Here is a 21,093-nt window from a genome sequence, read left to right as displayed (position 1 = left end):
AAAACCAAGCCCAAACCATGGCCCACGTTTCTCCCCTTTTCCCCTCTTAACTGCACCCTTCAAATACCCTTTTTATACTCCAATCCCTTATGACCGAACCAACTCCTCCCTCTTCCACCATGGCCGACCCATCCCCACCTCTCACATCTAAGAACTATGTTTATTGGCACACATAGGTCGTACCCTATCTCACTGGCCAATGCCTGTTCGACTATGTCACTGGTGACTATCATTGCCCTCAAGACCCTATCAAAGCCAAGGTATGGCGTGAACAAGACACCTCTATTATAACCTTCTTATAGCCTCTCTCTCTGAAGAGGCCTTTTCATTAGCAGTCGGATAGACCACTAGCAAAGAGATTTGGGATGCACTCCATGCTGCATTCAGTTCTCCGTCTACAACCAGGATTCTGTCTCTCAATGTCTCCCTTCAAAGTCTGGTTCACAAACCAAATGGGACCATTACTCAGTTTCTCCATCGAGCCAAGCATCTCTCCGATGAACTAGCAGCTGCAGGGAAGCCCCTCCCACAGGAAGACTTTATCCACGTTTTTCGGGCCCTAAGCACTGAATATCAAGCACTTGCTTCCATTATGATGGCACAAAAGGACCCCATCTCCTACACTGACATGCATGGTCTCCTTATGAGTCATGAGAACCTTCTCCACTCATGCCTTCCCATTGTTGATCCTGACATCAATACATCAGCCAATGTCACTCATCAAGGCCATGGCCCTCCTTCCATTGATGGTCATGGTATAGGCTCCTCCCGAGGACGTGGTCGTGGCCATGCTAGTGGATTTGGTTGGATTTGGTTGCTCTAATGCATTCGCTCATAATCCATGCACAATCTGTGACCGCACTAATCATCAGACAAACACTTGCTACTATCGCCCGCAGGGAACTACCAGAGCTGCCATTCTCCCTACCCCTCCCCATCCCCTACAATCAGCCACCACGTCAACCCAACGCCTACTATACTACACCCTTCCCTAACCCTCAACCCCCTAACCTCATGCCCCCACCCGATCAGCCCACACCACTCTTGGGCTATTGCCAACGTAAGAGGGAGCTCCTTCTAGTCTACAATTTCATGCCCAATGGGAGTCTAGACAAATTCCTCTTTGATAAAACAACAACAAAGACAACGCTGAGTTGGTGTCAAAGATTCCGAATCATCAAAAGCATCGCAGCCGTGTTATTGTATTTGCACGAAGATTGGGAACAAGTTGTGGTTCATAGGGACTTAAAGTCCAGTAATGTCTTGTTAGCTAAGGAGCTAAATGGAAGATTAGGAGATTTTGGGCTTGCAAGATTATATGATCATGGAACTGATACTCAAATCACCCATGTAGTAGGGACACTAGGTTATCTTGCATCAGAAGTTAGTAGGACTGGCAAAACAAACCCTAGTGTGGATGTGTTTGCATTTGGGGCTTTTTAGCTGGAAGTTGCTTGTGGTAGGAGGCCCATAGAGCCAGAAGCATCGGTAGAGTGTATTGTGCTAGTGGATTGGGTGATTTCATGTTGGCATAGGGGGAGCATCCTTGATACAGTGGACACAAAATTGGGGATGAATTATGTATTGGAGGAAATGGAGCTGGTGTTAAAACTTGGATTGCTTTGCTCCCACTCTATTCCAACTGAAAGGCCTCAAATGGCAGAAGTTATGTGCTATTTGAAGGGAGAAGTTCCTCTACCAAAGCTGAGATTGCTAGGCCTACGAATAGGTTTTGGCGATGTCTCTATTCACGGTCCTTATCCTATGAGCACAATGACTCAGTCGTCATCATTTACAGAATCTATACTCTATCAAGGATGATGAGTCGAATGAATTTTTTTAAGTTTTTCAGTCATTGTTATGTATTTTTAGCAGTCCCACTCTCCAAGTTAAATCACTGGGTTCGGTGATTAAATCAATATTGTTTCCTTGATGTTCTCAAATCTACTATTGGTTTTAAAAGTACAGTAAGAGAACCAGGTTTTGAATCCTGGTTATAGCTCTGTTTTAGAGTTACTTCTTTATCTGAATTGATCTCCACCTGAGTGGGATCCATACATCAGTTCATGATGTAACTTTAGGACATTAAAGGGTCCCCAAGAGGACCACTCGACCAGGGTTCCAGAAGAATCAGATCATCTGATCTAAAAAACAAAAAACTCCTAAAATTGCCCTGCTTCTGTTTCAGAATTGAAGTTCATCAAATTATTCTGAAACCAGCCATTAGATCTAGGCCATAACTTCGGAATTGAATGAACATGCCTAGATAGAGATTCGGTCCGTGTTTGGGCCTCTTCTAATTCTTGAATTTGATTTAATTTTAGAATTCCTATTTGCTGGATTCGATCCAAGTTTGGGTCTAATTGACTATTGTAGATCTTTTATTTTGAAGGGAGCCAATTGGGGGAAATTATATTCCTCCCCTCTTTATAAGGAGGATAATTATGGAAAGGATCGATGGGATATTCCTGGAGATGCTAATGTGGACAAATGCTTGAGACATGATTCCTTGATTTATGGAGTTGATTATGAAGACACATTGGAGGCTAACCTATCCAAGCAAGTTGCTCAATCGGCCTATTTCAAAAACCAAGCTACAGTGAATAAGGAACCTTCTTATATATCTTCAATTGCCATTGCTCTTCCTCTTTCATCAAAACAATGTGGAGAAACCATTCCCAAAAAATATTCGGCTTATTTCAAGGGAGCTGAGGACATTGTAGATTCTGTTAGCGAGGAGGTGACCAATCAAGATTAGTTGAACCATAGTGTGGAGGTGACCCATCAAGTTGATAATATAGGTGGTACACATTTGGACTTTTCAAAAGAAGCGTCAGAGTCGAATGATGATGGTGGTTCTGGAATCTTTAGAAACCTGACCCATTCAGTAGTGAGAAGCTTTCTGTGGAAGAGTCATCGCATGAAAAGTGTCCTGTACTTTTTTCGCTCTTGAGATTGGGCTACTTAACTTCTTCATAGTATCTTTTCCCAATTGCTTAAGTTTTCTTTCTATAGTACATAAATTTTGCTACAGGGTTTGTCTTATTTCATTTAGTCTGCCCGAAAAAAGATTGTAATGGTTGCCTTTCTTTGTGTTTTTATGTTTTTTCTTTTTCCTTACTGCATACAATTTACCTATCAAAAAAAAAAAAAATTATAGATCTTTTATTTATTTATTTAGGTATCATGTCCTGGGAATCGTTGAGACAATGGGAGGAAGCTTCATACGAAAATCATCTATATAATGCCCTTCCTGAAATATTGAAGCTATTTGTTGACATTGTCATAAGGAATGTTTGGGTCTGTCCTAATTCTTGAGTTTTTCTATATATATTTTTATGGTTGAACTTAAAACTTTCAATTTTATATTGGATTATGATGATTTATTTGGAAAATTTCTCACTTTGGATATTTCAAGATTGGAAGAATGGAAGGTCTGTTGATGGAGAAAATCATGCGAGGGTAGCTGCAAATTTGGAGAAGGAGAATATTACAAAAGAAGCTTAGTTGCTTTTCTTGACCCTATTCTTTCAAGTTGATTATTGTGAATTGTAAGGCCAAGTGTTTTCCAGCCATCAAATGAGTGTTGGGGGCACTAGAGAGGATCTTGGTCCATCGTAAGATTGAGATTTTTTTATACCTTTCCGTCCTCATCTCCTCCTTTTATTTTCTTTGTAATGAATCGATAAGGAGGAAAGGAAGATAGAAGGGACTAGCGGGGTATTAAAACTCTGGGATTGGTTTTGGGATCTGTCTCAATCAAAGAATACTATCCCCTTGCCTATATATATATATATATATATGCCTAGACACAGCAAAAAGACCGTGTTACCACTGAGCTGAAGATGCTTCTATGCATCCTCCAATTGGCTAGTGCATTTGTGTGCCAACAAGGTAGCATTCTCTTGTCTTTTTAATTAAAAAAAAAAAATAATAATAATTGGACAATTTCACCCTTATACCTTACGTATAGATTGGTATTATCTAAACGATCCTGACTGATCCAATCCAATTTTAAGAGAAAGAGAGAAGTTGGATCCAAACTCATTGAGGAAGAGAACATTGGTGTTTTTGGGAATTGAAAAGAAACAGACAAGTTCTACCAAAAAAATTTGAAAAAGGCTTGCTGTATTGGGAAGGGGATGGCCGCAATGCCCATCACTCCATCACTTATTCTACAAAATTTTTTATTCAAATTTTAATATTTCTTGGCTGTCCAAATTGATAATTAAAAAAAGGCAAGATAGAATCATCCATTCATTCCTTCATGCTGAATTTTGTATTATCTGATCACCTAGTTGAGGAACACATAATAAAAAGGGTTCTAGGCTTCTAACATGGATTATTGCTTGTTATGTTGCATGATTCTTGTTATGTATCATGAATTTTGATCCATTTTAAAGATTGATCGCTTTAACATATTTTGATGGGGAATAAAAATGGTTTTTATTTATTTATTTATGTTTTAATGGTAGTAAAGGGATAGGCCCAACCTCAGAGCCCATCATTATCTTCACCGTTGCCCATGGATGTAACACATTACATCGATGTGTGAACCACGTTAAATATCTCTGTCAAATTGTTTTAATCTGTTCATTTTTCTTCGTGTTTGTTGGTGTTGTTCTAACAATTGTAGATGTCAAAACTTATTATTAATAAAAGAAAGATTTCAAGGTATCCCTATTCATTATTAACAGGATTTTAAATTAACTGCAAGCCTAACTTAATTTAAAAAAAAAAACGAGGGCACCTTCTAAGCAACAAAAAGTTGATGTAAGCATAAAAATAGAGGTAAATGAATGAACTTTACAGTAGTAAACTACTGATAACAAAAGGCATTAACCCTAACGGGGTTGCAAAGTTGACAAAATGGACCCCACGCTATCAAGATAAAAAAAGTCCCTGCAATCAAAACATTTTAATTAGATGGAGTCAACCTGCAGCAGAGAGTAGAGAGCAAAGCAATCCAAGTTTTAACACTAACTCCATTTCCTCCACTTCATAATTCATTTTCAATTTGGGATCTACTGTTTCAAGAATCTCTCCCCTACTCCAACTTGAGATCACCCATTCCGCCAACACATGACACACTTCTGATGCTTCTGCCTCTATAGGCCTCCTCCCACAAGCCACTTCGAGCAAAAATACCCCATACGCAAGCACATCAACACTAGGACTTGCTTTTCCAGTTCTAGAAAGCTCTGGTGCAGCATAACGAAACGTCCCTATCACATGGATTATTTTAGGATCACCTCTATGATCATATAATCTTGCAAGCCCGAAATCTCAGTCTTCCTTTTAGCTACTTGTCTAACATGACATTATTGGACTTGAAATCTCTGTGAATCACAACTTGTTCCCATTCTTCATGAAGATATAGTATCGTGATTACCACACTTTTGATTATTTGAAATCTCTGACTCCAACTCAATTTTGTTTTTGATTTTGATTCATCAAAAAGGAATTTGTCTAGACTCCCATTGGACATGAAATCATAGATTAAAAGGAGCTCTTATTTACATCCGCAATACCCCAAGAGTTTTACTATGTTTAGATGTTGCAGTTTACCGATATTGACATTTCAAAGGGGGTATATTTTATATTCAAGTTTTACGGCTATAGTTAGATGTATATGGGTTGTATTTTCTCAAATGCAGGTTTCGGTTGATGGACCTTTAGTTTTATTACTATAATTTTTTTGGTGATAGCAAACTATTTCAACATTGTTTATTTTGTCATCATTAATCCTTAGTTGTTACTTTGAGAAGCTAACATGCGATCTTAGAGAGTATGAAGATGTAATTTTTTTTCTTATTATAATTTTCTTTCTAAAGTGACATTTTAAATCTCGTTATAATTTTACCCAAAAAAAAAAATCTCATGATAATAAAAAATCCAAAGATTCACAACACTATTAATGGAACCATCTTGTTAGGAACCATTGAAGTTCTTCTCTCTATTCTAAAATGCTTAGAATTGTTTAATTAGGACCCGGAGTTGTCCCATCCTGTTACTAATTGGGACCGCATTAACTTAACGGGATGGTACTAGAATTGACATGTTTGGTACTAGTATAGATCCATCTCGAATACAAGGACCATCCCAATTGACACATTTACCTCTGATTACCCTCCCCCTAAAAAGTGGACTCATACCTACCCTTCTCCCTTGCAATTTTTAAATGGCTAAATTACCCCTTTCTATTAACCTATTAATCTATTCTTCCTTTTTTTTTTTTTTTTTTTAATCCTCTTCTTCTTCTATGGATTCCAGCCATCCCCCCTATCTTTTGACTAAGCCTTGACCATCCCCTACCCCTATTGCAATCTTGCGACCATCCCCAATTACCCTGCAAAACCCACCCCCATCTTCAGAATAACAATTTATACTAAGGAAAGTTGTGTTCAAATAGTATCTATGACCGACTATTCTTGGTAGCTTTCTTCCGAGGCGACTCCATGCTGGTTAGGTTGGAAGTGTAATACCCTGAAATCTGACTAGGGGTATTTTTGTCTTTTGATCATTGTAGGGTTAGAGTGACTTAAAGTGGAGATACCAGACCATTGAGTGTGCATCAGTACATGATAAGTGTTAAAAATCATCGATTAGATGTTACTACACTGTAGAATAACTTTAGGGTTTTTTTTCCTAGGAATTATCATTTTGCCCCTGAACCCTGATTTACTGTTTTGCCACTGGACCATAATTTAACTTTCATTTTTTATTTTTTTATTTTAATATCAACCCTAATATTGAATTATTTAATTAAGAATAATATATATATATATATATATATGTACAATTAAATAACAAAGTGGATAAGACCTAACTAACTAAACAACCTTAACTAACTAATTGTTGTTAATTAATAAGTAACAAATGAAGGTTTTCCTAATAAAATCATGGACCTTCCTTTTGAAATTTGGACAGCCTTGAGTATAAAGTAAGGGAGATAAAGTAAGAAAGAGAGAGTGTTGGAGATCGATTGTGACTTGAAGAGAGGAAAAGAGAGATAGACTTGGAGATAAATTAGGGAGGGAGGGAGAGAAGCCAAAACATGGCTTTCTTGTCTCTCACTCTCTATTTAAGGAAAGGCAAATAGGAAAAAAAAAAGTGTATCATAAGGAAGAAAGAGGAGAAGGAAAAAAGAAGAAGAAAAAGGAAGAAAGAAATCAAGGTTTCAAACAATTTTCAAAGTAAGAGTTTTCAGCCTGTGATTTAATTACTTTTTATGTTCTACTTGGGGATAGACCATGATTTAAAGGTATAAAATTTTGGATTATGAGTTTGATGAGAGAGAAAATAAGATTTTGACATGTTAAGAGTATTTTTTGGCTTGGACAGAACAGTAGTCCGAGATTTTTCATATTATTGAACATAGGTAGGGATTGTGTTATAATCTAAAATAATTATTGGGAGCACATACATGTGTTTATATGACCTCCTAAAATTTTATTAAATTTAGAGTTGATTTAATACACCAAAAAATTCATGTACTTGGATAGGTCACTGTTAGGGAAGTTTTTTGGATCTGGGAATGGGGGTGAGGAAGGAAGAATATAGACTTTGAGTTTTTTACCGTAACAATTTTTATGAGTTTTTAAATTCCTAAAAAAAATTGGAAGTGATTTGATTTCGAGAAAGTGGATTAATTAGTTTTTCAAATTTGTTGGACAAAATATGTTATAGTCTGAAAACCATTTTTAAAGGGGATTGGTACCTCTTTTTTTTTTGCTAAAAGGATAATTTTATTAAAAGGAAGCAAAGTACATCATAAAAGAAAAACAAGGACAAAGCAGACCCCACTAGGGCAACTCACAGCCTCCACCTTCGGCATGGCCATCAGCAGACGAAGCAAGCAGCGCCCTGGCAAAATCTAAATCGATGCCTGTACATCACGTCATTCTCCAGGTCAATATTAATATGACTCGGGAAGGACACCGCAGTCTCAGAGATACCCGACTTAGAATCCTTCTTAGCAAGATAGTCAGCTATAGTGTTAGCCTCTCGGAAGCAGTGTGAAATCTTCCATGGAATAGTCTCTAAGAATGGGAGTGCAAAAATCCACTTTTGACGAATAAATCATGAGATCTGGTTGGTCTGGATCGCGATAACCACCGCTGCAGAGTCGGATTCCATCCACAATCCTCTAACATTGGATTGCATTGCCATCAGAATACCTTCCATGACAGCCTCAAACTCTGCCTCATAGATCTTCTTTATGCCCAAGAAAGTGCTAAAAGAATTACGAACTTGGCCTTCACTGTCACGGAGGACACCTCCTGCCCCTGCTCTTCCTGGGTTTCCCAAAGCGCTCCCATCTACATTGACTTTAATCCAGTTCATCGGAGGCTTGCACCAGTGCACTTCTAGAGGGATTGTGGCGCTAGCATTCTCAACCTCAATTCCAAGTTTCTTGCAACACAACATCATTTGTCATTTTCACTTCTCCCTTGGACTTCCCTACACAGAGACTGATCTCTTGACATATGTATTCATATACATATGCAGCACTCCGACTTTTATCATCAAATCGACAGCTATTTCTTTCCCACCAGATGTGCATCATTGCACCACAATGATGGTTTCTTAATCTCATCTTTCTTTTCCACCATTTAATCATCTCTTCAATTGTCTGAGGCCCTAGCCAAAGCACATTGAAGCAGTTTAGGAACCTTCCCCAAATTTCCATCGAATATGGGCAATAAAGGAAAATATGTTCGGTGGCCTCTTCTGCCTGGCCATAGAGAGTGCATCTTGAGGCCAATTGAATTCCTTTTTTTCTGATTTTCTCATCCATGGGAAGTCTGCTATGAACCAGACGCCAGCCTAAGGTAGAGTACCTAGGCGGCATCCCTTTACACCACACCATAGATGACCTATAAACCATTGGGGATTTACTTCTAATATCCTCCCAAGCAGAAGCAGTTGAGAACAACCCTGAAGGGGTTAATTGCCAAATGCAAGCATCATCAAGTTGATTGTTGGGAAGCTTAATTTCTTTTATCGCTTTAAATATAGAGCAGAGATTATCTGAGTTCACCTCAGGTAGAGCCCATTCTCCTTCACTGATAAAGTCACCAACCTTAGAGGAAGTAGAAAGGGAAGATAGGTCAATGTTCTGAATTTCTTCTAGGATTGATTTTGGTCCCCACCATTTATCTTTCCAGAAATTTTCCAGATTACCATTCCCAATAATCCATCTCTCGTTATCCTTCACAAAGTCCCACATTTTTCTAACTCCCATAGCAATTGAGGAAGGGCGGCATCCCTTATTGAAGAGACCCTCCTTCTTAACAAATCGAGCTCTAAGGAAAGCGCAGGCTGCAGACCTTTCATGTTTCATTCTCTAGACCAGTTTTCTAATTAAAGCCTTGTTTGTGTCTCTAAGTCTTCGTATTCCTAGACAACCTTCCTCCTTGGGTTTGCATAAGGTATCCCATTTCACTGCTATCATCTTCGCAGTGTCTACCTCTCCTGACCAGATGAAGTTTCTCATCCACTTCTCTATGGTGACAAGAAGGGAAGACGGCCACCAATAAACTGGAAAGTTGTGGTTCGGAATACCAGAGATCACAGAGCGGACCAATTCCACTCTCCTGGCCATCGATAGGAGCTTCCCTTTCCATCCTGCAAGTCTACACTTTACTCTGTCCATGATCGGCAGTAAGGCTTCTTTTTTTACTCTCCCTTTGAATATCTCCACTCCTAGATAGCGAGTGGGAAAGTTGCAAATTGGGATGCCGAGGGTCTCAGCAATGGTCTGCTTGCGGGTCAAAGCAATTTTTCCAAGGAAAAGTTTGCTTTTCTCAAAATTAATAGCCTGACCAGAGAACTCTTGGTACTTGCACAGAAAATCTCTTAAATTACGAACATACCTCAAAGAAGCATTGGAGAAGATAAATATGTCATCAGCAAAGAGGATATGTCCAGGGGTAGGGACGCCTCTAGGGCCATGAATCGTCTTCAAATTATTCGTTTGGATCAGCCTCATTAGTCCTCTGTTAAGGACTTATTCTGCTATAATAAACAGCATCGGAGAGATGGGATCCCCTTGCCTCAACCCACGCTCCACACCAAAGTATCCCTGTGGACCTCCATTGACAAGGATTGATATCCTAGTCGATACCAGAAGTTGGTGAAGCCATGTAATCCACTTTTCTGAGAAGCCAAAGCGACGTAGCACTTGGTAAAGGAAGGACCAGGATATTGTGTCATAGGCTTTCTTGATGTCTATTTTTAATCCAAGGCCTCCTCCTCTAGTGAAAGAGAACATCATATTGGCAAGCTCTGATGCCACACTGATATTGTCATGAATAAGCTTCCCCTTCTGAAAACACCCTGTTGCTCAGATATAATCCTGGGAAGAAGAGGTTCCAGAAGTTTTGCCATCACCTTCGAAAAGATTTTACAAAAAAAGTTTCCCATGCACAAAGGCCTGAATTTATCTAAGGTATCAACACCATCCACTTTGGGAATCAGGACCATAAAGTTATTGTTGACCCCACTGGGCATGTAGCTCGAGCTGAAAAAATATCTTACTGCATTACACACTTTCCTTTCCACGATCTGTGAACATCGCTTGAAGAATGCACCAAAGAAACCGTTAGGGCCTGGAGAGTTGTCTGGATCCAACTCCCAAACCTCCATTTTAATTTCTAAGTCACTTGGGAGAGAGTCAAGCTGAAATATATCTGCCTGCTGCAAGACCAAAGGAATACTATTCAGAAGGTCATTGTGATTTATCAGAGGCACCGCTCTATGAAATCGCTCATAAAAATCAACTATGAAATCCCCCATTTGGCTTTGCCCTTCAATCACCATACCATCCTGATTTTTAAGAGATCTGATAGTGTTTCTATTTCTTCTCATTTTTGCAGATACTTGGAAGAATTTAGAATTTCTATCTCCAAATTTCATCCATCTAATTCTTGCTTTTTCAGCCCAGAGCTTTTCATGGTTTTCCAGAGCCTTCATCAGAGCAGTCTTTGCATCCATTTCCATAGCAAAAATATGATCGTCCAGGCCATTTTTCTCTCTCTGATCCTGCACCTGGTTCAGATGTTGTTTCGCTTCTTCCAGATCTCTTTCAAAGTGAGGGAAGGAGTGTCTCGCCCAACTCTTGAGAGCCCCTTTGAGACGCTTCAATTTATTGGTAAGGACAGATATAGGATACTCTGATACCCATTCTGCCTATGAATCAGCAACCACCCTCTCAAAGTCCTCATGCTCCATCCAAAAGTGGTGAAATCGAAAGGGGCAATTGGGAGGGCGCTGAGTGGTGGCAGAGAGCAACATCAAGGGGGTGTGATCAGAAGCAGCCCGCAATAAGACTTGTTGTGAGCAATCCTGAAAAATAAAGAGCCACTTCTCATTGTAAAAACTTCTATCCCCGCACACACATTGCCTCTGTGCCGGTTATTGGACCAAGTGAATTTTCTACCAACCGACGGCACCTGAACCATTGAGCATGCATCAACCGTGGCCCCGAACTCTACCGCAGACCCCAGACTAAAGTTACTTGGGCCACGCTTTTCATGAGACTGGAGAGTAGCATTAAAATCCTCTATAATAGTCCACAGGGTGGGCATTTGGGGGAGGTCCACCACCAAGTGAAGCCATAGAGTTCTTCTTGCTGCTCTAAAACTGCTAGCATGAACAAAAGAGATCTGGATCCAATGGAGATCCATAATTAAAGAGATTGTAATATGCTGCTCCGATTCAGAGACAATTGCAGGCATATTCAAATTTCTTCGCCACATAACCCATAAGTTGGAAATCTTTCCTGCTCTGCTGTTATGGATAAAATCACAATAAAAGCCTAATTTATTAAAATAAAGGGATGGAAAGGCACTCACATCCACCATAGGCTCCGTAATACAAAGAAGGTCTAGATCCTTCTTCAGGATTAAATCCGTTAGAGCGCGTCTTCCGCTCGCCTTTTTCATTCCTCTAATGTTCCAAAAGAGTATCTTCATAGAGACACTAATTAAGGCCAGTATGATGGTTAGACAATGATGTCTGCCCCGTCGCTGTAGTGACTTTTTCTTTACGTCTATCATCCCTCTCTGCGCGATTTATGATTTGATCAATTGCCACCACTTCTTGGTGCTGGACTACCACCCTCCCTGCTACTATCTGCGATGTGGTCACACCCGAAATAATGTGCTCCTAGTTGCCCCAGTCTTGGCCTCGACCGCTTTTTCCACCTTGAGCATGTCCCCTACCACCACGGCTACCTGCAATAACCAATTTAGGCTTGCGAAGGTGTAATGTGCGCTGTATTTGAATTCTCCCTTCATCCTCAATCACTCCCTGGACTTGAGTATCTATGTCTCTCTCTTCCTGAAGGTCTGATTCCCTGGATTCATGAGAATCCTTTTCAGACGTGTAACTATCCAAGTCATCTAGGTCCGATCCATACCCGCCTTCACCAAGCGGGTTATCCACCATAACTGGATCCTGGGCGATCATGTTCTGATCCTCATTGATTGGGAGAATAATCTCCAAATCCAGCACTGAGGTGTCCTGATAGGCGTTGTTTACAACAGGCGAGGTTTCCTTTGGCTGATTGGGTCTCTGAATAGAAGGTTCTATAACAATAGGAGAGGACCGATCTCCTAACAAGTTTGGAATTCTAGCTCTATCATGGCTGCCGGAATTTGCAGCATCGCTTCCAGCCTCCTCCGCCCCATCATGGACTGATTCATGGTCCTTTACCCCCTCTTCTCAGTGCCTCTCACCTCCTTCTCCTTCCTATCTCTGCATTCAACTAAGGAGTGACCCAGTTTTTTGCATACACCGCACCTCCCAACATCATCTTCGTACAGAATTCGTTGTTTAAACCAGAATAGGGTATCTGTACCTGGTTGCTTTCTTTCCACCTGTATTTCATCCACTCTGGATCCTCCCACTTCCACCTCCACTAGAACCCGAGTATAGCTACCCATAGACCCAGCCATTGTTCTTTTGTCGATTGCCACAGGTCGACCAGATGCCTTGGCCATAGATAATAAAATACGCTTATGCCAATATTCCATTGGTAGCTCAGGGTATCGGAGCCAAATAAGTTTAGTCCAGATATATTCTTCATGGATGCTGAATTCAGTTCACCATCATTGGAATCGGATGAGATTCCCTCTCACCTTGATAGGCCCTCTTTTCCACATAGAGGCCATGTCATCTTCGAGTTCAAAGCGGAAGAGGATAAATCCCTTGCTAAGGGGAGCTAGATTAACTCTACCTTTCAGAGACCAAGCCGTTTTTGCATCTCTTCTCAAGTCGTCCATTGAGACAAACTGGACAGTTTGTCCTGCCAATCAAGGCATAGTTGAAGCTCTGTAGCTTTTCTTCATAAGCCTCTTGTGGGATCACCACCTTGGTGAGAGGTCCTGCATGGATCGGATCCGGCAGGTCTTCCAAGTTTGGCAAAGTTCTACAGGCAATCATATCATAGGACTGTTTCTTTCCCTCCTCCCTGTCTCCATATTCACCGCTAAATCCCTGGGCAGGATCTCCTCCGCCATTGCCTTGCTATTGTCTTGCTCAAATCTATCCTCTGTAACCGATGGTGGTGGGGGCTGCAAGGTATTCACTGGTCTCCAGAAGTCGGTTAACCTTCTCTGTTTACCTCAATCAGGAGGGCGGCCACCATGAGAATCACCATCACCGTCAGTATCCAAGTCCATCTCCACCACATAGTTTCTCTCTCCTCTCATTCCGAAACCTTAGGGATTGGTACTTAACCTAAGAAGGTTTTTCTAATATTATTTTCGTATGAGACTTATATATATGAGTTAGGTTTCAATAGGATATAATTTCAAATTATTTGGAATTCCAGAGATACTACTTTTCTATTTCAATAGGCAGAATAGGTTAAGGCAGAATTTTGACGCAATTGTATAGGAAGATACAAAGATTGTTCTATTTTGAACGACAAATGAAACCAATATTTGAAATGACATTAAGGTGAGTGGAACTTCTACCTTAACTTGTTTATGTTTATAAGTATTATCCAAAACATAATTTTATGAACACTAGATCTATTCTAAACCTTTAATTTCATGGTGTTTTGTTATGAAAAATAATATGATTTTGTAAACCTAATGTTATGTACATCAGAAAATGAGGAACGAATTGACTTTTATTCCATGATTTGCATTATGCATACATAGTAGAATTTTTCAAATTGAGCATTGATTAGATAATGTTAGTTACGGCCTTAAAAAGAAATCGGCAGATCAGAGGCGAGAGAGAGAGAGAGAGGAACCCTTCTTCCCTCCCTCTCGAATTTCCGAGCACAGATCGCCCTCAACTCTCATCTTCGATCTCCCCTTCTCCGGCAACCACTCAGAAGTTCCACTGGAGGTACTACAGGTGTTGTGCTGAAGGTTACGGGAGTTGCAGATCAGAGGCGATCGTGAGGCGATCGTAGTTGCAGATCGTAGTTGCAGATCACGTCATCATCTCCCTCTCTCCTTTTTATCAGGTGGATCGTAGCTGCAGATCAGAGGCGATCGAGAGGCGATCGGAGTTGCAGATCGTAGTTGCAGATCAGAGGCGATCGGAGTTGCAGATCAGAGGCGATCGTAGTTGGAGGATCAGAGGCGATCGTAGTTGGAGGATTAGAGGCGATCGCAGTTGGGACTAGTGAGGAGCAGAGGCGATTGCAGTTCCACCATCTCTTCGATCCATTTCTGTCTCAGGAGATCGTGAGGATCAGTGGCGATCGTAGTTGGGACTGGTGAGGATCTGAGGCGACCGGGGCTCGATTTCTCAGGTGAAAGCTCTCTTTCCCCGCGATCGTGATCGAGATCTCTTCTCTGGTAGAAGCTGCAGTCGTCGGCACTGGGCCCTTCTAGTCTGGTGGATGCAGGTGCTCTCCTTGGAGGATGAACAGAGGACAGAGCTGAGGAACCATTCCTTCGATCTTCACTAGAACGAAGATCTCCATTGAATGTTTCGATCGAACCTTCGGACACCATCTGGTTTCCTCGGTTGTGCTTGAAAACGATTCTGAGAAGGAAGAAGCAGACGACTTTGGTACTCTGGATTCACACAAGCCCAGCACGCTTCTTCCCTTGGTTTGGCCTTTGTTCACCTTCCATTTGCTGGAAAGGAATAAACAAAGGAGCTAAAGATTAAAATCCAGGAGCAGATCCGAGCAGCTCTGAACACGGTGTTCGAAGGAGGCTTTCCATTGTGCAATCTTTACAGCGACAGATCTCAGGAGTTGCTATGAGAGACTCATGTGGCAGGTGAGAAGAGAGGTTTTCGGAGATCTGTCTGGGGCTTGTGATGGGTGAAGGAGATCGAGCGACCTGCCTGACAGGGGAAAGAAACGATGGCCGGCTGCCGGACAGAGGCAAACAACGATTGATCACGGACTTTTTGCGCCCTGTGTGTCCCTCCACTCCTGATGTGGTTCCTGGTACTGCGGTGGAGCAAGGGGAGGAGAGAGAGGGTGAGAGAAATAATGAAGATGGACTGCCTGTGGATCGGAAAGTCCGCAAATCTTATGCTACGGTGACAAAGAAGACTCTCCCTGACGTGGAGGATCTCCCAAATCCAATTCGCGTTGGATCTCTGACGAGGGTAGTGATTCCACAGGAAGCGTATGAAGAGAAACTGGAGACTTTTTCCTTTGCGCTGATAGGCAAAGTAAACTTCAGGTTTGTTTCTATGGATGATATAAGGCGCGAGGTGGTTGCGAACTGGAGGCTAAAGGGGAATGTGAACCTTTCTCCCCTAGGGAAGGGTTTTATTCTATTTCGTTTTGAGAAGGAGGGAGATATGGCCTCAATATGGAGGAGAGGACCGATCAAAGTAGGGGGACAAATTATTCGCTTTCAGAGATGGCGCCCAGAATTTAATATTAATGATAATGACTCTCATACTAAGCTCGTTTGGATCCGTTTCCCTAAGTATACATGATGCATTAAAATGAGGTACATTGCTACTTTGAACTTGACAAAAATTTATTGGGAGATCGAGTCTGCCTACAATCATTTTCAATTGGCATTTTTATTCGGTTGAAGTATTGGGGCTAGAAAAATAAATGAGAATAAAAAATAAATATTATTTATGTATGTATATAAACCTTGAGAAAAATTTTAGTAGCTTAACGGTTTCATAGACTCCAAAAATATATACCATATGGCACATTGGATAGAGTTGAAATTTTGTAGACAAGTAAACACACTCAAGATCAATCCCCTGCTCACATGTCAAATTTAACCTAACAAAATAAAGCCAAGTTTAGCCAAAATGGATTTGGCCAAGTGGAACCTGCCACATGAGACTCTCATAGCAACTCCTGAGATCTGTCGCTGTAAAGATTGCACAATGGAAAGCCTCCTTCGAACACCGTGTTCAGAGCTGCTCGGATCTGCTCCTGGATTTTAATCTTTAGCTCCTTTGTTTATTCCTTTCCAGCAAATGGATGATGAACAAAGGCCGAACCAAGGGAAGAAGCGTGCTGGGCTTGTGTGAATCCAGAGTACCAAAGTCGTCTGCTTCTTCCTTCTCAGAATCGTTTTCAAGCACAACCGAGGAAACCAGATGGTGTCCGAAGGTTCGATCGAAACATTCAATGGAGATCTTCGTTCTAGTGAAGATCGAAGGAATGGTTCCTCAGCTCTGTCCTCTGTTCATCCTCCAAGGAGAGTAGAATTTGCCACTCTCAAATGGTGCGTGCTTTACGACCACGGCGCAAAATTAACTACAAACCAGGTGGTAGGGGTGGCAGAGGGGGAAAGAGTGGCAGGGGCCAAGTTTGGGAGGGGGCTGAGAATAATTTGACTGAGCTTTCTCAATCGTGCCTGGTGGAAGGCCGAGTAGTTATCCATCATAAGGAAGTGGAAGAAATAGATATGATCATGCAGCGTGTTGAAGGGTCGGATAGACTTGGTAAGCACGTTTCTGAGACAGAGCAGAATGATGAGGCTGCTCACTACTCTGCATCCATGTAACTGATCATGAAGGTTTTCTTTTGGAACATCAGAGGAATTAAGAAGGCGGCAGGCAGGAATGCCTTACGACATTTTATTAAGGATAGAGCTCCGGACATTATATGTATAGCAGAGCCGATGATTGAGGTAAGTGCTTTTCCACATTTATTTTTTAATAAATTGGGATTCAATAGTTCTTTCATTTACAATTGTAGAGTTGGGAAACCCTCTAATTTGTGGATTTTATGGAAGATAAATTTGAACACCCCAGCTGTTGTCTCTGAGTCTGAGCAGCACATTTCGATTATTATTAAGTGGGAATCGAAATGGTTTCAGATTTCTTTCATTCATGCCAGCAGCTTTAGAGTAGGAAGAAGGGATCTGTGGTTGAAGCTAGTGGCTGATCTCCCCCAGCCTCTTCTCCCTTGGGCTATAATTGGGGATTTTAATGCGACTTTGTTCTCCCATGAAAAAAGGGGGCCAGGGAATTTTAGTATGGGTTCAGCTGCTGAGTTTGGTGCTCTGGTGGATGCTTGTGGGATGGCCCAAGTGCCATCATCGGGGAGGAAATTCACCTGGTCTAACAATAGACGTCGTGGTAATGTTTCGGCGGTTATGGACAGATGTTTTTGTAATGAAGAATGGATTGACTTTTTCCAGGATTGTGGCCAACGGGTCCTCCCTAGAATTGCTTCGGATCATTCTCCATTATTGTTCACCTCAATTTCATCTCAACGGCCCGTTAATTGCCCCTTTAGGTTCCATAAGTTCTGGATGGAACATGGAGATTTTGAGCAGGTAGTTGCCACATCATGGGAAGAGTGGGTCTCAGGGAATCCGATATTTGTTCTCATGCTGAAACTCAAAAGGCTGAAGGGTGTGCTCCGTAATTGGGGGAGAGAGGCTTTCCCGAATTTCAATAAAGCCCTTGAGGAAGCCAAGGATAAGCTAGCGCAGGTGCAACAGACTATTGAAATAAATGGCATGGATGATCATTTGTTTGGGTTAGAAGCGGATGCGAAGACCTCTCTAATAAAAGCAATGGAAAACCATGAAAAACTTTGGGCCGAAAAAGCCAAAGTTAGATGGATGAAGCAAGGGGATCGCAATTCTAGGTTTTTTCATTTTTCTGTTAAAATGAGAAGACTCAGAAACTCTATAAGAAGCCTCAAAACTCCTGATGGGACCTTGGTGGAAGGTAACGACCAGATAGGGAATTATACAGTTCAGTCATATGAGCAATTTTACAAAGCTGTGCCTTTAGTGGAGCATGAGGAGCTTCTTGAATCTATACCTATGGTTCTTCATCAAGGTGATCACTATGTGCTTGATGGCTTACCAGGGAATGAAGAAATCAAAAGAGCTGTTTGGGACCTGGACCCAGATAGCTCTCCTGGTCCGGATGGATTTTCTGGAGCTTTCTTTAGAAGATGCTGGAATATTGTCGAGTTAGAGGTGTGCAATGCAGTTAAGTATTTCTTTAGTACTAGTCAATTGCCCAATGGTGTGAACAACAATTTTTTGGTACTTATTCCTAAGGAGGAGGGAGCATCTACTATTGATAAATTCCGGCCACTGTGTATGGGGAATTTTTATTGTAAAATTCTTTCCAAAATAATGGCAATGAGGCTTGCTAATTTGCTCCCTAGGCTGATATCTGAAGAGCAGGGGGCATTTCAAAAAGGAAAGTTAATCCATGACAACATCAGTGTGGCCTCAGAACTGGCTAATATGATGTTTGCTTCTATGAGAGGGGGAGGTCTGGGATTAAAAATTGACATCAAGAAAGCATATGATACTCTTTCGTGGTCATTTATGTTTCAGGTGCTGAGGCGCTTTGGATTCACAGAGAAGTGGATAACATGGCTGAACCAAATTTTGATATCCTCTAAGATATCGATTTTGATTAATGGAGGTCCACAGGGATATTTCGGTGTGGAAAGAGGGCTGAGGCAAGGGGACCCAATATCTCCTATGCTTTTTATTATTGCGGAGGAAGTGCTATCGCGAGGTTTAAAGCATCTGATCGACATTAATCAACTGAAGCCAATTCATGGGCCTCGCGGTGTCAAAACTCCTGCCCACATTCTATTTGCAGATGACATATTCATCTTCTCCAATGCTTCTATGAGGTATGTGAGGACTCTTAAAGAATTTCTTCTAAAGTACCAAGAGTTTTCTGGGCAGGGCATCAGCTTAGAAAAAAGTAAACTTTTTTTGGGAAAAATATCACCTTCCAGGAAGCATCGAATATCTGAAACTTTAGGCATTCCCATGTGTACCTTCCCTACAAGGTATCTAGGTGTGGAAATCTTCAAGGGAAGGATTAAAAAAGATACTTTGTTGCCGATTATGGACAAGGTTAAGGGGAGACTGGCGGGTTGGAAAGGGAAATTGTTGTCAATGGCAGGTAGGGTGGAATTGGTTAAATCGGTGCTTTCGGGGATGCCGACTCATAGTTTCTCTGTTTATTGGTGGCCTGCATCTCTTGTGGCGATGATGGAGAAATGGATGCGAAATTTTATTTGGACAGGTGATGTAGATACGGTTAAGGCTGTCACAGTGAAGTGGGACTCTATGTGTAAGCCCAAGGATGAGGGAGGGCTGGGCCTTAGGAGACTGCGAGATTCCAATAAAGCAATGCTGTGCAAATTGATTTGGAGGATCAAAACGGAGAAGACAGCAGCGTTAACCTTTCTCAGAGCTCGATTCCTAAAGAAGGATGGAAGATCCTTCAAAAATTGCAACACCTCCACTATTTTTGCAGGTCTCAGGAAAATGTGGTCCTTTGTGGATGACAAGGAGCGCTGGATCATAGGGAACGGTCAGCTTGTAAATTTCTGGAAGGATAAATGGTGGGGTCCAAAATCAATTATGGAACTTCTTTCGCTGGATAGTGACCATACTCTATCTACGTCAGCAAAGGTGGGGGAGTTTATCATAAATGGAGAATGGCGTCTACCTGAGGTAGTATCTCCTATGCTTAATGAAATTTTTGGACAGATTAAAAAGATTGACATTCCGAGTTTGCAGATGGAGGATTTCAGGGTGTGGTCGCTAGTTCCTTCAGGGTATTTCTCCTCAAGGTCGGCTTGGGAGGCTGTTAGAGTGAAATCCTTGAAGGTGAACTGGTCTTCTTTGATTCGGCAGAAGAATCATCCTCCAAGATACTCCATTTTTGGATGGAGAGTGGTGCATGGTAGAATCCCAACGGACGACCTGGTTTGCCAAAAAGGTGTTTATCTCCCATCCAGATGCAACCTGTGTGGAAAGGCTGAAGAAAGTATGGTTCATATTTTTTTACACTGTTCATTCTCCATATCAATATGGAAGAGTTTTTTAGATTTTTTTGGAGTGGCGTGGGTAAATCATCCAAGCATTCAATCATTGTTCCAGTGGTGGAAGAGGAAATCTCAAGTGATTCAGCTAAAGAAGCCATGGAAGTTGGCCTTGATCATCACTATCAACCATATTTGGTGGGAAAGAAATAAAAGAAGGCAGGAAAATAAAGAAAGGGCAGGGCGGTATGTCTTTCAAAGTATAAGGCAAGAGGTTCAGCTTTGCTGTGACGGATCAAGTGAAGAAGTTCGTTCGATTTCAGACTTGATGACCTGCAGGAAGATAGGTTTAAGTATTAGAAATCCAACTTCCCCTTCACCTCTTGAGGTTCACTGGTGTAAGCCTTCCAGGGCGTGGATGAAGATCAATGTGGATGGAAGTTCGCTTGGTAACCCAGGTAATGCAGGTGCTGGTGGTGTCCTACGGGATGATAAAGGCAAGGTAATCGACTCTTTTAGCATTTTTCTGGGAGTCAAACAAATATATGAAGCTGAATTTGAGGCAGTCTTGGAGGGTATTCTGCTAGCTAGACACTATCATGCTAGGGGTGTTTGGATTGAGTCAGACTCAGCGTCCGTGGTCTCAGCAGTTCAGAGAAGGGAGATTCCATGGTTTGCCCTGCAGAAATGGAGATTTGTTATTTCCTTTTTGGAGTTGGTGCAATGGAAGATCACTCACTGTTTTCGTGAAGCTAATGTAGTCGCTGATTTTCTGGCTAGGAAAGCATCTAAATCTTGTAATTCAGAATTCTCGGTGGAGTTCCCGAGACATGTAGTTGATGAGTTAGCTTCTGATGCGTTGGACA

The 21,093-nt window shown here is 41.5% G+C and overlaps 1 protein-coding gene across 1 annotated transcript; it reads left to right on the top strand.

Moving 5' to 3' along the window:
- Positions 1–1,092: 1,092 nt before the first annotated feature.
- Positions 1,093–2,758, top strand: LOC122071029 (L-type lectin-domain containing receptor kinase IV.2-like). The gene is made up of 3 exons (XM_042635296.1): positions 1,093–1,421; positions 1,536–1,753; positions 2,325–2,758. Exons 1-3 carry the CDS (start codon positions 1,093–1,095, stop codon positions 2,756–2,758), a joined length of 981 nt encoding a protein of 326 aa, XP_042491230.1.
- Positions 2,759–21,093: the final 18,335 nt, after the last annotated feature.

This window comes from Macadamia integrifolia, unplaced genomic scaffold (assembly GCF_013358625.1).
Source record: "Macadamia integrifolia cultivar HAES 741 unplaced genomic scaffold, SCU_Mint_v3 scaffold_176A, whole genome shotgun sequence".
Taxonomy (NCBI): domain Eukaryota; kingdom Viridiplantae; phylum Streptophyta; class Magnoliopsida; order Proteales; family Proteaceae; genus Macadamia; species Macadamia integrifolia.
The sequence above is the reverse complement of the archived record's forward strand: the minus strand, read 5'-3'. Positions and strand labels throughout refer to the sequence as shown.